A 22,197-nucleotide genomic window follows, 5' to 3' on the forward strand; every position below is an offset into this window, starting at 1 on the left:
TCAACAAAATACTAGCAAACCGAATCCAACAATAAAATAAGAGGATCATACACCATGATCAAGTGGGATTTATCCCAGGGATGCAAGGATTCTTCAATATATGCAAATCAATCAATGTGATACACCATATTAACAAATTGAAGAATAAAAACCATATGATCATCTCAATAGATGTAGAAAAACCTTTTGACAAAATTCAACACCCATTTATGGTAAAAACTTTATAGATAAAGTGGACACAGAGGGAACCTACCTCAACAAAATAAAGGCCATATATGACAAACCCACAGCAAACATCATTCTCAATGGTGAAAAGCTGAAAACATTTCCTCTAAGATCAGGAACAAGACAAGGATGTCCACTCTTGCCACTTTTATTCAACATAGTTTTGGAAGTCCTAGCCACGGCCATCAGAGAAGAAATAAAAGGAACCCAAATTGGAAAAAAGAAGTAAAACTGTCACTGTTTCCAGATGACATGATACTATACATAGAAAAGATGCTACCAGAAAACTACTAGTGCTCATCAATGAATCTGGTAAAGTTACAGGATACAAAATTAATACACAGAAATCTGTTGCATTTCTGTACACTAACAGCAAAATATCAGAAAGAGAAATTAAGGAAACAATCCCATTTACCATGGCATCAAAAAGAATAAAATACCTAGGAATAAACCTATCTAAGGATGCAAAAGATCTGTACTCCAAAAACTATAAGATGCTGATGAAAGAAATCGAGGATGACACAAACAGATGGAAAGATATACCATGTTCTTGGATTGGAAGAATCAATATTGTCAAAATGGCTATTCTACCCAAGGTAATTTAAAGATTCAACACAATCCCTATCAAATTACCAATGGAATTTTTTTTTGCAGATCTATAACAACAAAATCTTAAAATTTGTATGGAAACACAAAAGACCCTGAATAGCCAAAGCAATCTTAAGAAAGAAAAACGGAGCTGGAGGAATCAGGCTCCCTGACTTCAGACTATACTATGAAGCTACAGTAATCAAAACAGTATGGTACTGGCACAAAGACAGATTTATAGATCAATGGAAGAGGATAGAAAGCCCAGAAATAAACCCATGCACCTATGGTCAATTAATCTATGACAAAGGAGTCAAGAATATACAATGGAGAAAAGACAGTCTCTTCAATAAGTGGTGCTGGGAAAACTGGACAGCCACATGTAAAAGAATGAAATTAGAACACTCTCTAACACCATACACAAAAATAACCCTCAAAATAGATTAAAGACCTAAATGTAAGACCGGATACTATAAAACCCTTCGAGGAAAACACAGGCAGAACACTCTTTGACATTAATCGTAGAAATATCTTTTTGGATCCACCTCCTAGAGTAATGAAAATAAAAACAAAAATAAACAAATGGGACCTAATAAAAACTTAAAAGCTTCTGCACAAAAAAAAAACTACCATAAACAAAATGAAAAGACAACCCACAGAATGGGAGAAAATATTTGCAAATTGTGTGACCAACAGGGGATTAATCTCCAAAATATACAAACAGCTCATGTAGCTCAATATCAAAAAAAAAAACAACCCAATCAAAAAATGAGCAGAAGATTTAAATAGGCATTTCTCCAAAGAAGACATACAGATGGCCTAAAAGCACATGAAAAGATGTTCAGCATCGCTAATTATTAGAGAAATGCAAATCAAAACTACAATGAGGTATCACCTCACACCGGTCAGAATGGCCGTCATCAAAAAGTCTAACATACAATAAATGCTGGAGAAGGTGTGGAGAAAAGGGAACCCTCCTACACTGTTGGTAGGAATGTAAATTGGTACAACCACTATGGAGAAGAGTATGGAAGTTCCTTAAAAAACTAAAAACAGAGCTACTATATGATCTAGCAATCCCACTCTGGGCTATATACCCAGAGAAAACCATAATTTGAAAAGATACTTGCACCCCAATGTTCACTGCAGCACTATTTACAATAGCCAAGACATGGAAGCAACCTAAGTGTCCACTGACAGAGGAATGGATAAAGAAGATGTGGTACATATATACAATGGAATATTACTCAGCCACAAAAAAGAATGAGATAATGCCCTTTGCAGCAACATGGATGGATCTAGAGATTATCATACTAAGTGAAGTAAGTCAGAGAAAGACAAATATCATATGATATCACTTATATGTGGAATCTAAAAAAAAGACACAAATGAACTTATTTACAAAATAGACACAGACTCACAGACTTTGAAAACAAACTTACGGTTACCAAAGGGGAAAGGTGTGTGGGTGGGAGGGATAAATTAGGAGGTTGGGATTAACATATACGCACTGCTATACATAAAATAGATAATCAACAAGAACCTATTGTATAGCACAGGGAACTCTACTCAATACTCTGTAATAACCTATATGGGAAAATAATCTGAAAAAGAATATATATATGTATATGTATAACTGAATCACTTTGCTGTACACCTGAAACTAACACAACACTGTAAATCAACTATACTCCAATACAAAATAAAAATTAAAAAATAAAACAAATGCTAGCTAGCATTTAGTTCAGTGAATAATAAAGCAATATTATTTCTTATTTGCATAGTTCAAAGGGAAATCTGAAAATTATCTAGTTCCTCTAAATCGTAAATATCTCAAGGTGACCTTTTTGACTTGAGCCATGTGGCCTGGCTGTAGTTTGAGCCAGGTATCTGTCATGTGCCAAATCCTCACTTCATTTCGCGATATGTGGATTATAGTTCTGATGTTTAATGCCCAAACCAACAAAAACTATGAAACTTTACCTGTGATTCAAGTAAATACAATCAGCACCTTTCAAGACAGTGTCCCCGAACTTGCTATCAACTTTCTCCTCTCAGGTAGCCGTATGTGAAAACTGAGATGCCAGAGGCAGAGGTGTTTCAGAAAGACAAAATCCTATATGCCTGGACGGATTTACCTGTTAATTCTAGAAAGCCTGGGTCTTGAAAGCATTTATCAGGTAGGGTAGGTATAGGACCTTCTTAAATCTGTATGCTGAACTTTGAATTCTAGAGTATAACTAATAACGTCTAAAGAGTTTGGGACGATCGCTGGAAGGATGGGAGGAGAAATGGGTCCAGTAATTGAGCCAAGACATTAACCACAGAACAGTCTACTGCATCCATTTCCTTCCATGTATTCACTCCCCCTTCCTAAGCTGAATGAAAGAAGCGCCAGAGGCATCACGTACTCCTTAAAAGACCAAGAAAGTCATTTCCAATGATCACTGAATTTGAACCACCTATTGCCCAGTAGCAGAAGGGTGGAAGGGTAGAAGGGGGGGGAGGCACCAGAGCGATAAAGAAAACAGGTATCTTCTCTACTGAACGTCAACATATTTTACAATTGTCATAGACGGGTTTTCCTGAAGTTCCTTTGTGGAAGTGAAGAATTCATTGGTAAAAACTCCCTACTTGTGAGGGAGTAGATTAAGGAATCTTTAATACCAAATCCCCTGGGATATCAGTTCATTCTAAATCCCCGGGAGCCACAAGCATTTAGTGGATGCTCCAACAGGTGGGTGAAGAGGCGCTAGAGGAATCGGCATTGCTTGCCTGGGGCACATGGCCACGCAGCTAAGTGAAAACTGTTTAATTAGCGTATGGACACCTTGACTTGATCTACGAGCCAGACAGAGGGTCACTGACCTCTCTTTTTTCTTAACTCATTGTTCTGTAACAGGTACTAACCAGGGTTTCTGGCAGAACCAATTCACTCGTTTCTCTGTTCTCCCCAAGTGGAGATAGACACAGACAGACAGACTTCCCCCAAGGTACCTGCAGAAGGATCTTGTTCCCATCGTGGTCCTCCGTCTGCCAGCGTCCCTCGCTGATGGGCCTGCAGGGGTTGGGCAAGAGAGGCACCAGCTCGCCAATGTCCTTGACTCGGAACTCCAGCACGGAGGAATCAGTGGGGACCGGGGTCTGGTCACAGGGCAGTCTCTTCAGGGAGAACTGGATGTCCACATCCAGACTGGAGAAAATGGGGAAGATGCAGAAGTCCGTTTTCCTCTGGCTGGGGCTCCGCCTGAGTATCAGCTCGTAGAACTTGAGGATGTCGGCGTAGTTGTCATGGCGACAGTAGATGGTGAAGCGCACGATTTCCTTACCGTAGTGCACAGGCCGGATGGCCCACAGCGGTGTCCCCGGGGCCAGAGTGAAGAACTCCTGGCTGCAGGGCAGGTAGGGCAGAAACCTGCTAGGCACGCGCTCCGTGTGGTGATGGCGCCAGGGCGGCCGCTGCAGCGTGCGGTGCAGCTGCAGGATCTGCTCCTCGCCGTACTCCTCCTGCAGGAAGAGGACCACCGCCAGGGCTGGCTGCGCCACCTTGGGGGCCTTCCTCCGCCGCCGGGACGCCCTCCTCTCAGAGACCCTGAACAGCTGGAGGTCTGGGTGGATCCAAGCCAAGACCTTGTCGATGGCCTCCTGCAGGGGTCGGGATTCCCCTGGGTCTGCGATTATGTGGACGCTGACCAAGAAAGGGTCCTGCGCTTCCTCCACGGAGAGCTCACCTAGCAGCACAAAACAAAACCCAAGAAACAAATGGTGACTATTTCATTGAGGTGTCCCGTGATAACATGCAAGGCCTCGGGCAGGAAGAGAAGTTAATTTTAACTGAACGGACTCCTTGATTGTTTTGAAATTCTGATCCCAAGCTCCCGTGCAAATACTCCTGTTGCAGCACCCTGGCAGCCCCAAACTCAAGAACTATTACTCACACCGGTTCCCAAGCTGGTTGCTGTCAGGACAACCTTGGTGTGGTGCTTCCTCAGGTTGAGCGTATTTTCTATTGAACAGCACAGAGTCAAGTCTCCATGGGTTTGGAAAGGATAACAGGGCCATTAGGGAAGATGCTGTAGCCCTAAGTGCACACCATTTAGAATTTCCTTAGATAACTGCAGTGCCTTCCCCCACAAATGGTCCCTATATCATTGCACTTCTTTGGTTTGCTTATTTCACTGGTTTGTTCATCGGTTTGTTCATTCATTTAACATTTATGGAATCCTTTCTTCACCAGGCACTTACTCTAATTGACACATCAAGCCCTGGCTGGTAAGGCATCCTGCCAACTGTGTCCTGATGGTAGGGTGGCCGGGTGGTGACCATCTTGCTGCTCGAGACACAGGGAAGAACGACCCAGCGGGGAGGAGGGCGAGCACCGTGTTCTTGCTGTCATAGCTGCCAGGGGCCGTGGTTAGGGGTGGGGTGACGCATGGTCGGACCATCATTGCCTGTGTCCTGCTGCCTTTTGGGCCCCTCCTCAGGCCGTGTCCACCCAGAAGCCCACCATCCTGATTGGGTCAGTTCCCCTTCCCGTGTCCTCTGGCAGAACAGCGAATTCCAAGTGTGAAGGTGACCATTTACCTGGGCAACCTTCTCCCATGGGGTGAACAGTTTGCCAGCCACACTGGCATATTTCTACTTTAAAGATATTCAGCATATTTCATCAAGTAACCCGATAAAAGGCTTGTTCTTGCTCATGATGGCTCCTCTTGCATTTATTTAAGTTGTGTGACCGTCCAAGGGAAGTCAAGGAAACTTCAAGTCTATTGTGACTTGGAGGGCAAGGTTCATCTAGAATCTAGACCTGTCTGCACACACATGCCTCATGATGTCCGTTAGGGTATCAGGCACAGGGCGATCACGGGGTCGGTAACGTTTGAGAAGCATGATGTGCTTTTAGGAACCATCACCTTGATCAGTTTGCAGGATGAAAGGTGATTTTTTTGTAGTTAAACAAGACATTCCAAGTGGGTTTACAGGTACATTTCATCACAAGCACCTATGATAACATGGTCTTCATTTTGCTGGAGCAAAACCTGTCTGAATTTGCATTCGAACCCTGTTAAATATCTCACTTGGGAACAGTTAGCTCAGTTTCCTGTTGCCTTCTTTCTCCTTCACTCATTCCCCCACACATTTCTTGAGCAATCAATATGTACCAGGCACTGGGAGACAAGGGAGCTGGCACCATGACTACGGGGGAGTCCATTTACATAGACTCTGGTGTGACTAGTGCCCCCTTAGAGTTGTACAGTGTATGACCTGCATAGCCACAGGCAGCAGCCAGAAAGAACCATAAGCCACAAATGAGAACTTCATGACTTAGCTGGGGAACACCGACATAAAGATTAAAATTCAATCTGATATAAGTCTATAGGAAATATGATAGAGTAGCATCTCAGGTGGAGGGGAGATTCTAAAGTCACCATGACATAAACATTGACTATAGACACTATTACCACTGATAGTCCCTTGAATTTCCAGGATAGAACTGGAAGGTCCTGATTTGCAACAAGACCACACATCCAGATAGATGTTCCTTTGGTTGAACAGCAGATGAAATAAAGGCTTGCTGCCTGGTTGTTATAAAAGAAGAGTCTTGTATCATTAAACACGAGACGCCCGCTCAGTAGGCTGTGCCTTTTATGCTACAAGAGGCTTTCGGGAGCTGAAGAGGAAAGGATGACTAAGGTAACAGCAAAGTCAAGTCTCGGTACTCCCACAATCACGGAGTAGAACGGTGGGTGGAATTATTTAAGCTCTGCCTCTCTTTCTCCCTCTGGCTGAGCCTAATCTCGAATTGCTATGAGTTAAGTATGAGCATGATGCAATTGCAGTTTACTACCACATCACAAAGGAAGGAGAAATTTTTTCTCCAGAGGGCTTCTGAGAGGGCTTTCTGGAAGATGCTCCAGGTGAACTGCGTCTTGAAGGGTCGATGATATCTCACTTACAATAACCTCAGATATGGGGGAGATCATGGCAGGAAGAGGGAAGACTGTTTATGAAGGCACAGAGCTGTGTGAAAAACAAGCACATTTGGAAAGGGGTGGTGAGTAATTCTGAAACGTGGCAACAGATACAGCAGGAAAAATGGATTGGGGCCAAGCTGTACAGGGCTTCAGCTCAATCCGGCAGTGATAAGGGGCAGTGGAAATTTTTAATAAAGGGATGCTGGGATCAAGTCAGGGGCGGTCGGCTATAAGCGAAGCAAGAAGTTAGAAGATGAGTGAAGAGTCTAGGTCAGGATAACAAGGACGTGGGAGATTGCATTATGGGCCCTGGTTCTTTATCTTACCCTGTCACCTTGCTCTCTGCCATGTGGCTTTGTAGTTCCCTCCACTAAATGGCTGTAGTGCATTTCCCCACCCTTTGACTTCAAATGAGACCATACGCCTAGCTTTGGCCAACAGAAATAGCGGCATGCGTTCTGGCTTGTTTCTTGTGCTTCTAACGTTTCCATGAGAAGAACATGCTCGGGCCAGCCCACTGGGGCCAGAAAGGAGTATGAGGGCGACGTGGACCCGAGCCAGCCTAGCTGAGCCAAGCCTCCATCAGCCGGGCTCAAGACACTCAAAGACACCCAGCAGATCTTGGTCTGGAACCGCTGACCCAAGACACATGGGAAATGATAAATGACTGCTGTTTCGAGCCACTGCTTGGGGTTGGCTCAAAACACACAGCGACACTTTCAGGGAGTGTACAGAAGAGGGCTAGTCTCACAGGCTATTTAGGAAGCACGTGGAGCCCACAGGCCTGGAGGTAGGAGCAAGAAAAGCAGGAGAGGAGTTGACCTTGATGTTTCTGGCTTGAGCAACTCATCTGATGTTGATGCTTAACTGAGACAGAAAACAGAGGAAGAAGGGCAGGTTTGCGGGGAAAGATAAGGAGATCCACTTTGGCCATGCTGGCTTGTGATGCCCGATTGACTTCCAGGAGGGATGTCCTGTTGGCAACTGGACCTGTGTGTTGCTGAGGTGACGTGCTGAACTTAAGGATGGACCAGTTACCTTTCGGCCACATTCCCGCTTTCATACAGTTATCTCGTGTGTGCCCTGTTTTGATATGAACCAGTGAAAATTCATCTTGGTGGCTTACAAAACAACTGGAATTCATAGATTATTCTGGTCCTTTGCTTGCTCTTTCAGCTCACCTGGCTACTTTGTTTCACTGAACACAAGCACCACTAGCAGCAGGAGTGAAGTGGAAACAAGAGCAGTGAAAACACAAACCAATGACATTTCCTGCCCGTAAGTAGCTCCAGGAGGTACCACAGTCGCCTACGATGGATATTCCACTTTTCTGTGGTGCCCTGATCGCCCACCAGTGGAGACGTGATGTCACTAAACAGTTGTGAATGCTCACTATAAATGGAAGGTGTAGAAAGGCTTTGAATAATCTGGGGACGAAGACATTCACTTGAGAAAACTACCGATGATTTCCACAAAGGGAAAAAAGGACACGTGGAGTAGCAAGAGCGTTTGGGAAAGGAAGTTGTCAGAGCGTCAGCCGGTCCCATTAAGATCCTAACCCCACACTCAGCGTGTGCGTGGCCATGGACGTGGGGCGATGCTGCTGCGTGACACACAGATGACATTCACTGGGGGCCAGTGTTCTACATGTACGAGCTCATGGGATCCTCACAACGACCCCAGAAGTCGGGGGGGCGGGGAGGGTCGCTCCCCTTGTCCTCACTTCAGAGAGCGGATATTGAGGCACAAAGAGGCGAAGGAACCTGCTGAGGGCACAGAGGGAGGGAGCGGGCAGGCACCTGGCTATGGCGTGAGGTCTGTGTGCACAGTGCCCCCGCGGTTCTGCACAGAAGTACTTGTTTCCCAGCCGAAGGGGCAGCTTTCACTCTCCAGCCATTTCTGGCCACGCTTCTGCTACTTCACCTCTCTCTCCTGCTCGCTTCTGATTGGCTGGCTTCTCGGCCACCAGTCCATAGCTTCCTGTCATGGACACCCCTTTACATCTCTTTCTTCTGGCCCTGGGTCTCTGAGGAAGACTGTCAGAAACCGCCTCCCTGAGGGCACATGCCCAGGTCTTTGCGATGTGACCGCTGCCCTCAAGGGGAAGTGCAGGGCAGCACTGCAGGTGGGCACAACAGTGACAGAAAAGCAAGAGAGTGACAAGGGAAAGCAGACGGGTGTGGGAGGCCTGGGTGAGAAGAGGCCCGGGGTAAGTCAGCTTCTGAGTCTCCGAGACAGAGCTGTCAGGGTGCTCAGTCGGCCACCTCTATGGGCGGCACAAAGGTTTCCCAGGGAGCAGGAACAAAGGCCATGCAGAAGCCTGCATGGCTGAGTGGATGTTTACAGCTTTGCAAAAGGGCAAGATGCCCAGCTTCGGAGCAGGGAGGGGGCTGAAAGGCACTCGACCAAGCACGGCTCACCCGGGATGCAGCCCTCATCAAGCAAGCAAGGAGGACGAAGACCCGACCCCAGAGCTCCCTCTTCACCGTGTGAACCACAGAGACGTAAGCGGCTAATATCCTGCGCTGAGAAGAGCCGGGGGAATGAGTGGTGGCATTAGTGCGCTCTGGCCATCGCCAGCATGTGCCCACTGCATGTGACCCTGAAATAAACAGGCTCAAAGGGGCACAGAACGCAGCCCCACACCGTCACCGTCATCGGGTGCTGGGGTTACGCACGCCCAGAGCAAACCTGCCCCTGTGGAGCTAGACAGGACGCCAAGTGTTTGAGGGGATGTAGAGAAAATGTGAATAATTAATTGACATGAAAAGCCTCTCCGCCTCCCTGGAGGAGCAGAGACGCTGCGACTGTAGGATATGCCTTTATCATATCTATTACACGTCCTCTCAAAGGCCCTCAGAGAGCACCTGTTCGGCTAGGGCAGGACACAGACCCAAACCGGCCAATGGGCGGATCTCCCCAGGGCTGGAGAGAGATCGGAGCTGTTCACAAAGCTTTCCAACTAGCTTATGCTTCCCAAGAGGACAAAGAAGATTCTTTCCCATGTGATCATTTACAATTAGATTTTCCTTGGATAATGTAAAACACAAACTGTAAGGAAAGCACTGCGCCAGTTCAGGCCTTCTATGAGGCAGAAAGTGTATTATTAACCTGAGGATTTGTTCCATTTTCCCCAGTATATCCCCTCTTTTTCGTAAGTGTAACAGAAAATAACTTAGACAATAACAACCATGTATTATTTTCTTATTATTTGTCAGACACTGTCCTAAAAGCTTTACTATATATATTATCTCATTTAATCTTTAAAACACCACCATGCTAAAGGTGTATTCTTTCTCCACATCTTGCAGGTGAAATGGTAACTGACCCGCCAAAGGCCATTCGGCTGGAGAAGGACGGCGTGTCTGTGCGCCTCACCATGTGCTTTTTCTTGCCTCTTGAGTCCACCATCCTTAGAATCATCCTGCCCTGAACCTCGGCCTGCCTGGCTGGGCTCTGAAACTGTGGCTGGGCTCCATCAGGAAATGTGGGTGGGTGATTCTGCCGCAGACGGACTGACCAGTACACCTGGACAGTTTCTGGCAATCCCTGACCCACACGGTACACCTGGACAGTTTCTGGCAATCCCTGACCCACGCGGTACACCTGGACAGTTTCTGCAATCCCTGACCCACATGGTACACCTGGACAGTTTCTGGCAATCCCTGACCCACGCGGTACACCTGGACAGTTTCTGGCAATCCCTGACCCACGCGGTACACCTGGACAGTTTCTGCAATCCCTGACCCACGTGGTATACCTGGAGAGTTTCTGGCAATCCCTGACCCATGTGGACATCCTAAGTCTGCTGGCGGACAGGGAGGGGACTGAGGTCCTTCTGCTTGTTGACAGATGTCCTTATGCTGGTCCTCCCACTTGGCTATCTCAATGCTGCCTCACTGCCAGTGGGACCCCTCACTGCCACTCTCTTGCCCGCACTGTCCCCTGCTGTCCAGTGCCTGCCAGACTGCCCTCCTCCCAGAACTGGCAAACTGATGTGTCCCCAAGACACTGACTTCCCAACAGCAGGTACGTCTCTAATTGAAGGTCCAGATCGCTCATTCCAAAGGGAGTGCCTGGCCAAGTCTCAGGATATGACAAGCTCAGATACCCCTTTCTAGAATTTCTGGGCAATGACTGATGTCTCCTGTCATTTTATCCACCATTTATCACTGACAGTTTGCAATTCAGTGGCAATCACTTACTTAACCAAGGAATGTTTATTGAGCACCTACTACCTGCCAGGCACTGTAGGATACAGTGGTGACTAAAAGAGTCTCTGCCTTCATACAACTTATAATCTAGTGGTGGGAGATAGATAATAAAATATATAAGATGAAGTCAGGTACCTAAATGCAATAGACACTTCACTGAACAAACCCATGTTCAATGTGGGTACAACAAGGGGTTTCCAAGGCAGTAACCTTACAATCCCCTGAATAAACTGCCCTGGACGTTCCAGCGCCATAAGAACCACAGGGCCCCAGACACACCCAGGAGGCCCAGAGTCTGAACAAGGGCACCTCTAGCTGCTGCAGGCTGTATGGTTTAGGCAATCTGGCCCTGGAGCTTAGCTTGAGTCCCCCTAACCTCAAATGCAGGAGGGCTGAATAGACTCCTGATTTGCATTTCTAGAGCCCCACTCTGCAGCACCCAACAGTTCAGGGGCTTGGATGTGTGGTCTGTCAACCAGACACATGTGACCAAGTGGTGGAACACCCACAGGAGACAGTGGACAAGGTGGGTAAGAAAGACATGCCCAGGGCCTAGGGTGATGCTGTGAAGAAAGATTAGGTCAGAAAGCAGGAGGGAAAGAAGCTCCAGAATGACAATGAATATAAAACCTGCTACGTTAAAGTGGCACAGGGGGCCAACCTCCCCACATCAAGCTGCCTGGTCTTCCCAGAATGCCTGAAATAAAAGCTCCCAGAAAGGGGTTTCCAAATTCCTTCCTGGGAGAGTCTATTCATCCGGAATATAATGAATAACCTGCCTTCAGTTTTTTTTGGGTTTTTTTTCACAGTTCTTTTTACAGCCAGTTCTTGGAACCTCTGAACTAATTAAAAAGTTGAAACAATCCCCTTTGTCCCTGACAACACTTAAAGTCTAAGACATTCTCAATTCTCAGTAATTTTGGTTGGCCTGTAACTTTGAGCTATGAAAGGGGCAAGGCTGGTCCCAGTGCCAGCCCCAGACTGCAGTCAAAATGAGACGCAGGGTTGGGAATAGTGGCAATCTGGTGGCAATGAGGTGACATGCAAAGTATTTAATACAGGGGATCCAAAATGCGTCCATAATATAGATAAAATGCATCTCCTCCTTCAGCCTGAATTCACAGAACTTTCCTGTAACTGAAGAATGGAATATAGGCTGAAGAGACTAAGCCAAAAACCCTATTTTCCTTTGACAGAGGAGAACACTATGGCATCTTTCTGATCCTTAGGCCTCTCAAGGTTTTGTAAGAAGTACGGCTTTGCCATCCCTGTAGTTATTTGACGGCTCTCTCAATTTTCATCACCTAGTACAGAAACAATTTCAGGAATCTGGATGTGAGAGGCTTATTCTTGAACTCACTCTAAAACTATTAAGGGGGCTTCCCTGGTGGCACAGTGGTTGAGAGTCCGCCTGCCGATGCAGGGGACACGGGTTCGTGCCCCGGTCCGGGAAGATCCCACATGCTGCGGAGCGGCTGGGCCCGTGAGCCATGGCCGCTGAGCCTGCGCGTCCGGAGCCTGTGCTCCGCAACGGGAGAGGCCACAGCAGTGAGAGGTCTGCGTACCGCAAAAAAAAAAAAAAAAAAAAAAAAATTGAGAAAGAATTGATATAGAAAGTAAGGCAGATGCTTTAGACACCCTGCATGTTTCTCCACTTGGAAATGTGACATCAACTTGACTTTAAATGTATTTCTAAGCTTTGTTGTGGAACAAACCTTCGGATGGGAAGAGGAGGGGGAAGGAAAGGCCAGACACCAACCAGAGAGGAAATAACAAAGTCACTTTAAATTCTGACACTGCTTGACATTGATTCTGGAAGAGGCCTGGGAAGTTGATATGTAGTTGGTCTGAGAAGGTTTAATTCAGCTAGAAACACTTAAATATATCTGGCATAGTTATCTAAGTCCTGAGGACTATAATGACTTTGCAGTTTTATGAGAAGGTAAGACAGGTCTGACGCACCAGTCCCCAGAGCTTAACAATGTACTAGACCCCCTGTGTATAAAAAGTTATATGGTTCAGATGACTGACGAGACGCTATTTGTGCCAATCTCTGCTGTATGGCAAAGTGACTCAGGTATACACATATAGACATTTTTTTAAATATTCTTTTCCATTATGGTTTATCCCAGGATACTGAATATAGTTCCCTGTGCTATACAGTAGGACCTTGTTGTTTATCCATCCTATATATAATAGTTTACATCTGCTAATCCCAAACTCCCAGCCCTTCCCTTCCCCACTCCCCTCCCCCAGGCAACCACAAGTCTGATTTCTATGTCTGTGAGTCTGTTTCTGTTTTGTAGATAGGGTCATTTGTGTCTTATTTTAGATTCCACATATAAGTGATATTGTATGGTATTTGTCTTTCTCTGTCTGACTTACTTCACTTAGTACGATAATCTCTAGGTCCATCCATGTTGCTGCAAATGGCATTATTTCATTCTTTTTTACAGCTGAGTAGTATTCCACTGTATATATGTACCACATCTCCTTTGTCCTTTCCTCTGTCAATGGACATTTAGGATGTTTCCATGTTTTGGCTATTGTGAATAGTGCTGCTATGAACATAGGGGTGCATGTATCTTTTTGAATTATAGTTTTGGCTGGGTAAATGCCCAGGAGTGGGATTGCTGGATCATATGGTAATTCTGTTTTCAGTTTTCTGAGGAACCTCCACAGTTTTCCAAAGTGGTTGTACAAATTTACATTCCCACCAACAGTGCAAGAGGGTTCCCTTTTCTCCACACCCTCTCCAGCATTTATTGTTTGTAGACTTTTTAATGACGGCCGTTCTGACCGGCGTGAGGTGATACCTCATGATAGTTTTTCATTTGCATGTCTCTACTGATTAGTGATGTTGAGCATCTTTCCATGTGTCTACTGGCCATTGTAAATCAACTCTATTTCAATAAAAAATAAATTAAAAAAGAGAGAGACTCTAGTATTTTACACAGAATCCATTCTTCTCCTCAGTAACTGCCATTCTTTCTAAACCACATTGTATCTTGCCATTTCCGTCGGTGCCACAGTCACCCTGAGAGTGCCAGGACCTCAGTGAAATTCTGTAGATTTGGAGATGAGGCAGCAGGGCTTGCAAACAACAGGGTTAGAATATTCATCTTGTTTTAAGAAGTAAGGTACATCTATCAAAGCCAAGCAGACAAAAGAGGCGGTGTTCACCAAACCTATCCCGAGGCTTTGTTCATCAGGACGGCTCAGCCTTACGCGAGAGCTAGCGGGATGAGTCCTCACAACTACAGTAACTAAGATTTATCTCATAAAGGGATTTGTCTGGCAGGATGTTGAGAAATGAGATGAACCATGATTAGCTTTACAAGTGTTCCAGGAAAAAACACTGGACATGCTTATAAAATATAGCATGGATGGGCATTGAAAAATCAGTGATAAAACGTGGCATTGCTTCTGCTCATGATCAGACTAGCAATGTGGGAAACGGAGGCTGTGGACTCTTTTTTTTTGGCTTAAAATTCAGTGAAATATTCAAATGCTTCGCTAACTTGAATAGGATACTGATGTATCCCTGGGCCTTGTTTCCAAGTTTCCTCAGAAAAATAGGTACCTTACATCCCATTTGAAGAACAAGCTTCCTGGGCATGACTAGAAAATTAAAGATGGGGGAGGCATTTAGTCCAGCCCCTCATGTTACAGGTGAGGTCAGACGACTTGACCTAGTCAACCGGTTAGTCAACGGCAGGTCTAGAAGAGAACAAACATCTCCCAACTCCCAATTTGGGGCTCCCCCTAGCTCTGAAGTGCTTACTCCTGCTAATGGCCCCAAGGACTGCAAAGCAGGAGGAGACAGGGTCCCTTCCAGAGATCACAACCTAACTGAGAAAGCAAGATGCTCACACGTGAGAAATAGAAGAGAAACACAAAATGGGAGATGGTAGGTTCTGAATGACGTAGGGGATGAATTTCAGAGATAATAACCGAAGTTTCCCTCTCCCACACTTTTCTTACTGCTTGCGGCCCTCCACCTGCAGAGTCTGGGCTGTTCATTGCTTCAGGGCAGGTGGGGGCAGATGGACCCACCGTTCATCAAGTTTCTGAATTTAGACTGTTTTCAGATCCCAGCAGAGGAAACAGTCTGGAAGGGCAAGGCTCTTCTCTACTGCAAGGACTGAGGTTTCGGAGACAGACGAGGCCTTCTGAGCTAAGAAAGGCTAAAAACCTAGGGCAGGGCGTTTACCCCATGAATTGGACTCTGCAGAAGAATGTGTGATGCTGCAGGGGCGGCTTTTCCGCCTCAGCAGATGTCCGGTTTGGGCTTCTGGTGGGAGGAAGAAGACTGGAAGAGACCTGACCAAAGCCTGGATGCCAGAAGGTTTCTGAGGGTCATGTACTGAACTCCTGGGCTGAGCCGTGCAGGGGTGGGTGCTCCAGAGCAGACCTGTACCTTCACTTGCCGGGGGCTGAGGTGGTGGCTCAAGAGCTAAGTTCAGCTCGATTACAGAGAAATACAACGAACAGTTCCACTCTTACACCTGAGCAGGTGACTGTGAAAATGCATACTCACTGAAACAGGAGGTTCCTACACAGTTCTCAAGAGACAGCATCCAACTGACGGTGAGCCTCTAAACACGCCAGCTCACAGAAAGATCTCCAACTTCTGAGTCTAGATTGTCTGTGACCCACACATTTCAGCCTATGCTCAAGCCTGAGGCAATGAAATACTAAAGATGGACTCACAGAGGAAGTCCAGTTCTCCCCGCAATAAAGGAAAGACTTCTCACAACTATTCTTGTTACAAAGAAGGAAAGATAAGTCTTCCAGGCACTGGTTGCACAGCTCAGCATCAGTACCTTTTGGTACCAGTAATAATGTCAGAAGATGTCAGGGTGAGATAAAAATAAAAGGGGAAGTGAGAGCAGATGGAATGTACCTTCCCTTCCATAACCAGTGTGTTGTACAAAATTTAAAAGTTTAACAAATGAGGATGAAGGAGAGAAGGTTTACAAAGAAAGGAGGGAGGGCTGATGGGATCCTCTTCGCTTTCCTAGTCAGTTCTGAATATTGTTAACGTTTAGTCGATATGACCTGGCTTTTTGCACAACCTTCCCTGAATACTTCCAACTTGTCTTCCCCTCAAAGGTTAACAGCAACAATACTGATGTTGAATAAAGGTAGAAATTGTCTACTGGAAGCGAAATACTTTCCAGGAAGCCTGTGCAGTGCACGGATGGTCTGGAGGCACTGTTATTGCTGCCTGAGGTTGGAGCGGGCACGTAATCAATACTATACTTTTAATGAGAGCCACAGCACAGACTTCAGCCTGTGGGTCTCCAAAAGCTGAGAGTCTCCCTGTTTACAGTCTGCTCTTCAGAGCACTTTTGCCCATTGTTACTGTGTGTGTATCCATCCATACAGTTTTAGTTTATAAAAATCCCAATTTTTATAAGATGCTGGTACTCTCATTCATGCCAATGGGAGAGTGAAATGACCTGGCAATAGGGATCATACGCTTTAAAAAGTAAGTACGCTTTTTACCTTGGCAATTCCACTCGTAGGAATTTATACTAAGGAAATAATGAAGGATATGCACAAAGATATAGTATAAAATGCTGATTATAATAGTGAAAAAGTGAATAGAACCTATAGGACCAACAATAGGGCACTGGTGAATAAAGTATGGTGCAGAAAGAAATACAATGGAATCCTGTATAGAGAGTCAAACTATTATAGAAGTAAGTTTACTGGTACATAAAGAACTTTACAATATGCTTAGTGAGAAAATTAGACCATAAAACTATCCAATATAATTTTTGGTAATAATGTACACATATATAGGAATATAGATGCTCAGAAAGAAATCTATAAAGGCAGACACCAAATTACAACTTGTTTCTGGATGGCTGCATTCTGAGTTTTCTTCCTTTTGCTAATCTGTATTTTCTGATTTTTCTACAAGGACTATGTATTATTTGGATATAATTATTTTAAAACTGGGAAAAGCACCTGGCATGTCAGGAGAAGGCGTAGTAGCAGCTACTCACTCTTGTTCCCTCTCGTGGGATAGGGGTCCTGACAACCCTGGTAGGACAGATGTCCCTGAAGTGTCACTTCAGCCTCTCGGGGGAACTGTGATCATGAGAAGCCTGCCTCCATTTTTCTTTCATATCCTGGCTAGAAATTGACACCCTATATGTAATTGAAATCACAGAATTAAAACTTATCTTTGAAGCCAAAAGGACTGCACAATCATTTTTTTCAGAAATGGATGTTTGTGTAACAGAGCATCAGAGGAGCTGTCCGTGTGGGATATTGTCCTCAGCCTTTGATTTCCTGATGAGTATCTCTGGTTATTGCTTTTTTCTTATCAACTGTCAACTAGTAATATTGTCTAGTTTTCCAGGTTCCCACTCATAGGACTCTGAATATATAGACCCCATACCGTCAAATAACATTGTAAGTGCACCCACTCTTTCACCTCCAGTAGTTTCATTCATCTCAGGTATCGTTTGCTAATTTCATGATCATGTAGATAAGGCTGCCACCTGCTTCTCAAAAAAACCCCAAACAAGTACCTCTAGCTTGCCGTATAAAGAACAAGTCCCATGTTTTAAAATAAACTACTCTTAGAGGAGGAACACAATTTTCTTTTAAATTATCAATAAAATAACTTAAATATTAAGTGAATAATTTTATCTAGACGTTATACAAATCCTAGAACCTACAGATTATACCATTAAAAATTAGCCTCTGAAAGTAAGAAACTTGGATAAATCACACCAATCATGGATGATTTAAGAGCAATCTTATTTCCTGGGGAGATGGGCTAGATCAGTGCCCTGTAAAATTTCCGTACAAACAACTCACATGACTCAGGAAGTCAGAAATGGGATTCTGCATTTCTAACAAGTTTCAGGGTGATGCTGTGGTCTGTGGACCACACTCTGAGTAGCAAGTTTTCCAGTTTGGTGATTTTATGTGCTCTGCCAGGCCAAGAATACCCTGTCTGGGCAGCTGACAAAATGTGGAAGGAGCAAATACCCCAACCTGCACCAGCTGGCCTTCTGCGGCCCTCAGCTTCTGCTAAGCCTCCACCTGAGTGGCTGCAAGGTCCATACCTGTCAAAAACGATGCTTCCAGGACTGTGGCCTTTTTATTAGTGTTACCTACAAGCTCCATGTTAAATGGCTCCAGCCCTAAGAGAAAGGTCCATGAACATAAGAAGTGTCTCAAACATGAAGCCACAGTTGTCCCAGAAAGCCTCAATGCCTGGGGGCATGGAAGAGCCACCAGCACCAGGCCCTTCTCCATAGGCAGGAGAGCCAGTTCCTAACTGGAGTGAGGCCAGTGCATGCCCAGGAGGACAGAGGAAGCCTTAAGGGCTCTTTCCCACATAGCTACAGGAGCTGGAGCTGTCAGTGGCCCAGACGCCCCATGCTAGGGAACGCGATAGGTACTTCTGAGTAAAAGCTTTAATCTCACAGTCACTTTGGAAGGCAGAGCCACAAAGCAGGACAGACCAGACAAGAAAATCAGATTGATCTGTCCCACGTGTACAACATCTTAATGGTTTCCGATTGATCTCTGCAGTCATCGCCACACATCAGGAAAGACTGTGTCATCAGTGATACAAGCATCCAGCACAAGGCCACTCACGGAGAGCCCGTCTAGGGCTGTGGAGTCATTCCAGCTGTGCAGCAGCTCACTCTGAACCTGCATGAGAACAGCTCTGCACGTGAACATGACTGTTGGGACAGAATAGGGTCTCAACCAGAATAAAAATGAGAGTAGTTCTTGTTTGGGGTTCATTTGCTGGAAGTTGCACACTCAAGACCTCCTGGCACACAAAACCCTGACCATCCTCCATTGAAAATATGTACACATGTTCCCGATGCATTGATTCGTTTTATGTCGACTGTTGGGTTTACAACAGTTATTAATACTAGTGACACTGCATATTAGTAAGTCAATCAAACAGTGTCACTAATATTAGTAAGCCCTTTGGAATCAGAGGAAGTAGAAAATCAGTGAAAGTAGTGATGGACGTGAACTGAGATACTTAAAATACCTGGCAGGCTGGTCTCTGATGACTGTATTACCATCTATAGCTAACTTCGTCTGAAAGGCGATATTCTAAATTAGAGAAAATCGGTGACTTTTCTTTGGGTGCTTTTACTGCAATAGGAGTGTGAAGCTGGGGATGGACTAGGTGGATTTTTTAGTCTTTTGGCAAACCTGTGCATATTGCCAACTCCAAACTCATCACAAAATTAAGCCACTTCATTGGCTGAAATTGTTCTCCATAAGGATTAATGAACAGATTTGAGTTCTGCCTAGATCTTGTGGAATGAGATTCTGAAAGCTATGTGTTCTCAAAATCATAATGGAGAAAAGTATTGTACACAGAAGAAAAAAAGAAAACTACGGCACTGACAAATGGGTCACAGTGAAATTGGCTCGCACCACCTCTTCCAAGATACTGATCTTCCTTTTTTGGATGTATGTGATAAAAACTGGCTCTAAAGTGAGCAAATTCTTTCAATAAGTTATCGTCTCCCCTAACAGAAAGAAAATAACGAATATTTCATATCCCAAGGCTGGACTGAGCTCTTGGATACGGAGACACAGATCATATATGTTCAAATGTCCCCTGTCACTGATGAGTTCGACAGCGCGGGCAATCGTATCTTTTCAAGGTGTTGCTGCTTTGAAAGCTCCTTACATTGTTAATTAAATCACAATGGTCTTATCTTTCCCTGCACGCTGACGGGACCCACAGATGTGGCCAGAGACAAAATCGAAACGTATGATGCTTCGGTATCCTGAAACAGCAAGGAAACGATGACACCACTGAGAAATGAAAGGGAAAAGACAGCATTCAGAAAGATGCGCGTGTGAGAAAAGGCAACCTCAGGAAGGGACGGTATGTCATCCTGTCAGAGCAGCAAGGCAGACTTGACAAGTCCCATGGTGGCTCTAGACCAGCTACAGTGCCTTGCAATGAACCGAAACACCCCAATTTTCCTATTTAAAAAACACCTGCAATCCACCTGACCCTTTTTCCTGGACACCAGTGTGTGTCCAGAGGCCCCCGGCACCAGCTGGACCTCTGTAAGGCCGCCCTCAAGGGCAGCTCATAGACATGGCAGCCCCAGGAAAGCTGAGGGGACAGAAGTCCATGGGACCAATAGCCTGTAGCAGCTCGGGGCCAGCAGGGAGAGTGTAGGCAGGAAACAGGGAAGCTACCTGAGTCACTGGAAGGGCAGAGCAGGAAGTCAGGGAAAGAAAGTTAGGGAAGAAATCGTAGGGCAGGAATCTGAGGCCTGGAGGAGGGAGGTGAAGACAGATTCGGTGACTCCCGCCCACCCAGGACATGTGCCTTTTTTCTACAGCTTGCTACATGCTCCTGGGCTCAAATGAGAACGCACTGCTCATGGCCATTTCTCCATAATTTCAGACACACAGAATTCCTCAGGGCATTGCCAAGAGCCCTCTGTATCATTTCAACTGACTTTTTATCACGTGTGCTCTGAAAAGCCTGAAGGGGCACAAAACTGCAAGGCAGTCCTGCCGTCACTGGCAGGTGAAGAGTTGACGACTCTACTCGAGGTTCAAGAAGGAACAGTCTTAGGGCACAATTAGTAGGGCAACTAGAGAAGAGGCTCTTGGAGAAGAGTCTCAAACAGAGAGAACTAGTTAATTCTTTGACTGCCTCCTACCGGCATTATCCTGGGGCTAGAGACCCGCAAGAAATGGTATACTGTCCTGAAAATATCATTTTTTCAGCTCCCAGCATCTTCTAGGAGGAATTCTCCAAGTATCATTACGATCTTTATTTGAAGGGAAATATTCAACCACACGAGAATTTCATTAGCGTTACGTAGCACAGTTGATGATTTTCCCCCAGCATAATTATTGTTTTTCTTTTATTCTGTTTATAAAATTCCCCCTTTCTATTTAAATCGCTTAAGAATGCAAATTGTACACAGTGGCTTGATGATCTTCTAACCAGGTTGCTGGAAAAAACAACCTAAAATTCTAAGAGTATAAATTAAATTTAGCTTCCTAAGGAAGTATTAGGCTTTACTGAGACCTCCTGAGTGCTAAGAGTGGGCTTAGTTTTGCAGAAAACACAAAGAAAGAGCCTTTCTGCCCATCAATCTAAAAAATACAAACGGACAAGTTGCAATTAGAAAAAATTCATCCACATAAAATCAAAACATCCATTAAAGAAGCCCCCCTCAGCCACTCCCCTGAATTCAAAGTGACACTGGACACAGTCAACAGAAATGCGATTCTTTAAACCAAGAGGTCGAGGAGAAGCAGGAAGCCCAATGACTCATGGCCCCCCCACTTCCACTTACTTGAGGGGAGGGGGGATAAAAAGCAGCAGCTGCCCCTCACCACAAGGTCTCTACTGCCACCGACTTATGGGCAGCTCACAATACAGAAACTCAAACTGATTCTGAATAGCCCTCACTTGAGGGTTAATGCTACGGGCCACTAGAGAGAATGCCCATCCTCTGGACTCTTACTCTGGGATCAAGGAGAAAGATACAGTGTCCTTGATTCTTCACTATTTTCCTCCCTCCCTTCTCCTCTCTTTTTAGAGGAGTTTCTAAGACCGTCACATCTGAGCATCCCAGAGCTCCTGGAGAGGTCCTTAGAGGTCATTCAGCCCAACTTCCTCATTCCAAAGAGGCGGAAACTGAGGCTCACAGAGTGTAAATGACTTGCCCGAGAGCATACACCTAATGTATGGTGGAACCAGGACTGGGGCCTAGGACACCTGAACCCCACACCACTGCTCTGGTACTTTGTCTTAGGGATGACCTTTCTTCTTCTGCCATCAGGGGCAGGCAGTGTGAAGAAGCAGTCCCTGCATTCCAAGAAGAAAACCGGCAACTAAATAGAGTGGTGTTCCTGCAGGAAGCTCTGCTGGCAATCCCGGTAAAGACAGAAACCAACTGTGGACAGACAGAGTCTAAGCCCAGCTCTCCCCAGGGAAGCACTCAGGCCTCTGTGAACTCAGGAACAGACAGGTAAAGGGGCATCAGGTGAATGTGCGGGAAGAACCACTTGCACACACAGAAAAGTCCACTTCCTAAAAGTAAATGGTAACCAATGCTCAAATCCCAATTGGGAGTCAGGAATCATTCAGAAACAAGCCATTCAGTGGCGAGAGGCTGACAGATCGCAGGACAATGACCATGAGGCGCCGG

General features: G+C 45.4%; 1 protein-coding gene across 1 annotated transcript in view; it reads right to left on the reverse strand.

Annotated features, from left to right (window-relative positions):
* The window catches only part of FAM124A (family with sequence similarity 124 member A), a 106,409-nt gene that overhangs the window by 73,545 nt on the left and 10,667 nt on the right, over nucleotides 1–22,197 (reverse strand). The window contains exon 3 of the mRNA XM_079902967.1: nucleotides 3,811–4,544. Within this exon, the coding sequence (XP_079759093.1) occupies nucleotides 3,811–4,544 (734 nt within the window). The remainder of the gene's footprint in view (nucleotides 1–3,810; nucleotides 4,545–22,197) is intronic.

The sequence above is a fragment of the Stenella coeruleoalba genome (assembly GCF_951394435.1).
Source record: "Stenella coeruleoalba genome assembly, chromosome: 18".
Lineage (NCBI taxonomy): Eukaryota > Metazoa > Chordata > Mammalia > Artiodactyla > Delphinidae > Stenella > Stenella coeruleoalba.